This window comes from Sabethes cyaneus, chromosome 3 (assembly GCF_943734655.1).
Source record: "Sabethes cyaneus chromosome 3, idSabCyanKW18_F2, whole genome shotgun sequence".
Taxonomy (NCBI): domain Eukaryota; kingdom Metazoa; phylum Arthropoda; class Insecta; order Diptera; family Culicidae; genus Sabethes; species Sabethes cyaneus.
Genome location: NC_071355.1, coordinates 82204134 through 82210144, shown reverse-complemented (window position 1 = coordinate 82210144; position 6011 = coordinate 82204134). Strand labels below are relative to the sequence as shown.

General features: G+C 38.2%; 1 protein-coding gene across 2 annotated transcripts in view; it reads left to right on the top strand.

The window, feature by feature from the left end:
- The first annotated feature begins 2813 nt into the window (after nt 1-2813).
- Nucleotides 2814-6011, top strand: part of LOC128744593 (fructose-bisphosphate aldolase) — a 47758-nt gene continuing 44560 nt past the window's right edge. For both annotated transcript variants that reach the window (XM_053841723.1, XM_053841721.1), the window contains exons 1-2: nt 2814-2921; nt 5752-5911. In XM_053841723.1, coding sequence (XP_053697698.1) covers nt 5777-5911 — 135 coding nt within the window. In that variant the 5' untranslated portion in view covers nt 2814-2921; nt 5752-5776. The remainder of the gene's footprint in view (nt 2922-5751; nt 5912-6011) is intronic.

Genomic DNA, 6011 nt, shown 5'->3' with positions numbered 1-6011 from the left:
AGATTGGCTGCGATCCAGGCAACTGGAGCAAGCGCATCATAAAACGGAGGTTATCGTGGTGAACAAACGCAAGTCGGTGCAGCAAGCAAATATCAGCAAACAACAGCTTTAGTGTGAAATTCATTTGACAATCAAATTTGGATCTACTGTAAGTCTGCCAACATACACTGGCAGGACCTTGAACTGATAATGGATTCCCCCCATATATTCATACATACAGGATAAGCGAATAATGGAGAGAGGTGCTGCCGTATGATGTACAAGCTGCAGGCACTACCTGGAGAGCTTCCCATCGTACATCTAGCAAAAGATGGCAGACTACGGTGGGCCGGCTACGTCGCTGAAGTGCCGGGGGACTGTGCAGTGAAATCTGTTCTCTTCAAGAACCCCAGAGCGCCTCTGCCGCCAGGCGTAGAGGAGCATTTTTTCCATGTGTGCACTCATCACTGCGACCAGTATAGTTGATCTATTGTGATATCGCCCGGGTGTTTGCTGTATGACCTGCACTACATTTCTTTTTGCTATAATCGCTATTGAGTGAGCGATATGCTTATTAAATTTTATGCGTGCTTGTGTGTGTTGGTGTTTACCCTTCCCTTAAAGTTTGATCTACTTTACCCACTTATTCCTCGCTGTCAGTACTATCCCATATTCCCCCTGGCGAGGACTCATTCGTACTTCTGACCAGTACACTTGACTATTGGAGGGACATTCAGAGGGTAAATATATAGAATTCTGTATGAAGGAAGGGTAAATGAGGGGCCTGAGAATAAACCCATGCTAAAGTCACTTGACATCGAATGGCTTGATTCTACTAAGATTCGAATCAACGACCACTCGCTTGTCATAGCAGACTCGGTAACCTTGCGGCTACGGAGCCCCCTAGAGGAGCTTAACGTGCTAGATGTATCGACCAGATTGAAGCCGACTTGTGTGAGTCGCGACGCTCTACGAATTCGCGACACATTGTCCAGCACCGTATACAGTGGATAAGAATTCTTGATGCTACTGTAAGAAGAAATAAGTACGTGCGCTAACCGTACTCGAACGAAAGATGTTACAAAATATTTTGGTTGGAGTACTAACAGAAAAGGAAGAGTGGCGTAGGTGAATAAACTACGATCTGTTTTGCAATCTGTTTTCTACAAAGACATTACCGACATCAGGAATAGAGGGGCCCAAAGTGTTATATGGCTCGATCAGATCGAAGCTCAGTTGCGAGTTTCGAGACACTCAATGCAATGTGAAAAAAAAGTCCGTGAGTGAAGTAAGGTGAGAATATGGCCTCAGATTAGTTTTTAACAACTAAAAACGCTCTGATAACTAATACTGGTCGGGATTACAGAACGAATGGTCAAAGTAGTCCGAAGTTTTTCTCGAAACTATCTTTTTCATTAAAACTTGAAGCACAGGGCTTAATCTATTTTTCTGACACTCTTCGTTCGAAGTCTGCGCTGAAGGATACACTTTTTTGTATGACGTATGCTATGAAGAAAAAAAGAAAATTTATATTTTTAGTCCAGGCCAAAGTTAAAATAGGATAATAATTTACAATTTATTTTCAAATATCCACAATTTCATTAATAATTCATTCTACACGATAATATACGACTAGTATCCCACATTTTTTACTTGCCGATCTTTCAAGCCAATTTGAAACGGGAAGAGGTGACAAAAACTTGAAAAATAATTTGCAATTGGCTTATCTATGACAATTTCTGATTTCAGTTTGCAATAAAACGTTGTACGCTTGAAGTTGTGGGGCAAACAGCTCCGTGCCCGGATAGACAGGAATCCATTTGAATTTCAATAGTAGTAAAAAATGTTGAAATATTCTAGAAATATTGACGATTGAAAATATCATAACCGGTATTTCGTATGTAATTTTTTTCTTCCACAACGAAATCTCAAACTGTGTCTCATTAGTGGCCAGATCAAAACAATCGATCAGTGATGAAATTTGCCAGAATGGGTTTTATGATTTTATAAAACACCAACTCCCTTCTCCTACAGTTGCCTTACGTTTGAAACAAACAATCTACAGCCTGAAGTCGGTATACCAATTATAATTGGGTCACAGCTGCACTCCAGCTAATTCGCTACTTGGGCCAACTGATATTTGTGAGAAATTTCTAAACTCAAAAATTCTATATATCTTAACCTTGAAGTTGCAGCATGGCCAAACCAACGAACACCCAATTAACGAACACTCAATTAGCGAATCATTGCTGTATATAAAATAATTTTAATTGTGTAAATTATATCTCATGATCGTAGAATAAATACTTTGATATGAAAGGAAACAAATCTTTCAGTAATTCAGAAAAAATATTATGTGTAGAAAAATTTTCAAAATTTTCTGTGCTGGTGGAGATTCTTATTCTTATTAATACCATCATAGGTACAATAAAAAACTCTTGGTAATCATTTGATGTGATGTATTAATCTTTAATGAAAACCGCATATAATAAATATTATAAAACCTTCTTTTAATTTAATTTATTATGAAAGAAAATAATGTTTTATTTACAATAAACTTTGTGTACTTGATAGAACATATATATGAAAATAGAAGATTTTCAGAAACTGAGCAAATAGATATTTGTTCTCCATTATTCACAATACATTTTATAAAGTTACTTTAGCACACTACTCTTCGAGGGGTACCTTACACTCACTCACGGTGGTTTGAAGCGTTACATCCGCGCTCTAAGCTGCAAGCTTTTGCCGACAGAGCTCACCAGAGTTACCATACACCCGGTTCGCTTTGTCAGCGGCGACCTTCATTCAACCTTTTGACGTCTCTCGCCCGTACTCGTACTCATAATTCTGCTTGCAATCTAACTCATCGTTCAAACTGAGTGTGTACGCCTTCCAGTAAAGGTCGCTTGAAGCTCGTGTGTTTTCCTGGTGAATTTTAAGTGAGTTCAATAATTGAAGTCTATGACATTCTTTTACGGTGATTTGCATTAAGTGAAGTTTTATTCGAAGAATAAACGGGTGGCGGTAAAAGACACGTGTGGTTTCGATTTTAGCAGGGATTACCCAACCGAAGCAATATTCGCAACTTGATCGGTGATGTCGTAATCTGTCTATCGTTTGCACTTTTTTTTCTGCTGTCGGTGTGTGAATTCCACCATCGCACCGTGCTGTGCACTCTGTAGTGGTTTCCAGAGAGGCTTTTCCTTACACATTCTGTAATTTGAACTGATATTATGAACGAATTTAGATTTTACAGTTTTGGGAATTGTGACATTGCTATAACCTTCAGAACACGAGCGAAAGCACTTTCCTTTTCAAAATGATTTGGAAGGCGGGGAGATGAAAATAGCTCCACCTTCCTCCTCCAGGCCGAAGGTGTCAACGCTCTTACATCTTTCAATTGACCTTTTACAATTGGATGAACGAATAGATCTGTTATTTTATTTAAAACATGCTTACAATTACGATATATTAAAAAGATAGTTGAAGTGGTTGTTTATCCACTCCAAAAAGATGGGTTTTGGAATTTATCAGCTAATATCTCTCCGAATTGTACAGCGATTGGATTCTGCGCATCGAAAAGGGTCTTATTCATGCTGTTCATCTGTAATGGAAGTGACCTTTTTACTTGCATGAAAGATATGGCGTTTTAAATTCTTTTTACAAATGGTTGTGATGATTAAACAGCCGACCAAAAAGTATAGCAATGCTTATCAATAACTTCTCCAAACAAAATAAGCGTATAACAGTGTTAAAGGTTGGAAACAGGAGTTTTCGCGCAGAGATTTGCAAAACCAAAATATATTTTTAGTTACATCACGCCTATCAGTTTGCAGTCGGTACGTTCAATTGACCTTATCGTTGTTGTTCAGGTCAAGTTCAGCATCGTGGCTCTGTCGGCTGCAATCTACGTCATCAATTTCGGTTCCGTGTCAAGCACATGGAAGAACTTTGAGCACAATTTTCCTGTCTGAGCTTTATCGGCAGCCGGTTGTTTAAGGTCATGCTAGTTTTCGCAACTTGTTTTGATGTGATATTTTTTATCATCACTTGCAACTTGCAGGTAGGGTACTTACTCCTAATACCGTCGTATTGTGTATATTTTTGTATTCAATTTTCATCATAAAATCGGAATTTTGTTCTGTTTTACTATTAACTAACTAGGATAGATTTTGGGACAACAGTTCTCAAGTTATTAGTTTCTGGTTCGTCTTTTTACCTTAAAAAATGCTGACTTGTCAACTGCGCAGATGCCGGTTTTTGCTTTCAATTTTTCCCATATCTTCAGGCCCAACTGCGGTCACCGAGTGCTGACCTGTTTCGTTTATGAATGTCAGACAAGAAGATCGAGTTTCAATTTCTTGAATGACGGGTTTTTTATTCTGTTTCTAGGGATATCGCAGCAGAATTTTATTTTTAGCTCTATTTTTCACAACTCCTGTGAGGTGTCCGTACAGCGGTGTTTTGTTTTCTAGTAAAACATAGCGTAGCCGGTAGATGTTTTTCTATTTTAAGGGGCATAGGACTATTACATAATCGGAGTGCGAAAGTTATACCGGCAATTGAATTTGTGAATGAAATAGTAAAAGTTTTAACCTTCAAAAGTTTTTCGTTGTTTCGTTGCCAAGATTTTTTCACTTTCGCTTTCATGTACCACAATGAAGAGCATCACTCATTTTATTTATATGTACTTTTATATTCGATCACTGAAAAACAATGATACTTTGTTTATGACACATGAAATATTTATTTTTATTTCATTTATCCACGAATAAAGGTATGAACGTGAAGCTCATTTATTTTATCAAATGATTATTAAGGTTGAAGAATTTTCAATATTTATTTGAATGATTATTCGATTTAAAAACTGATGTAAATGTGAATCTTTATGGAATAGTAATTTCCGAATCAGTAATACACCATGATAGCGTAAAAATTGCGTCAAAGAAGAATTTCTTTCGTTTGCTTAAACTTGATAAGGTAAAGTTCTGACAAGATGGCTTTCTCAATTTCAGAAGTATGTATTATCTCGTTTACAAATATTTAAATTACCTCTTCGACGACCAACTCGACTGAATAATGAAACAAAACATTGATTATTCAATACGTTATCGCTTCTGGTTGTTTGCTTGATAATATTAAGAACAGGAACTGCAGTCGGCAACACACGAAAAGCTTAGAATCTTATCACCTAAAAACAACCAAGTGATAAGATTCAAAAAGATGAAAGTTGTTTCATGCTCTAGCAAACAGGTTTATAGCATTGAGCAAGAAATTCTTGTCTTTTTCAAATTCAATTCATAAAACCGGTTCTTCTCGTTTTGCTCTCGGTAATTTTCCTATGCTTCCTATGCTATGCACAAAAATCTAATTTCTGAATACCACGGCATGCTGTCGTCATTCTACCGCGCCTCCAATAGCGTAATCAGTGCTCGCAGACGAATAATTTCACAACAGACGGCATCATATTTCGTTGAAATGTTTCAATAGCAGGCAGCGATGACGCTGTCGCTGCCACATCGCATGCGCAGTAATGCACATGCGGCGTGTCACGCGGTGAACGGGGTCAGTGTATCGGCACGCGGCTCTTCGTCACTCGCTGGCAGCGTTACTACAGTGGGGCGACTAATACGCAACTAAACAGTAACTTGCGACATCCATCGCATAACGGATGATGCCCTCTGCTAGCAAATCACCGTAAACTTCCCTTGTCGACTAAGAATATCATCAATACTAAAGGAAAATTAATATTGTTTTTATACCTTTTAGATCGTTAACTCTCAAACTAATCAACATGACTACCTACTTCAACTACCCACCAAAGGATGTCCAGGAGGAGCTGGCCCGCATCGCCAAGGCTATTGTTGCTCCCGGCAAGGGTATTTTGGCTGCCGATGAGTCGACCGCCACCTGCGGCAAGCGTTTCGCTGTAAGTACAAATACCCAGTTTATGTAAGGAACTCAAGACGTTATGATCATAATTGTACAGTATTTTAAATTTAAATCTGTAAATTGCGAATATTCCAGTT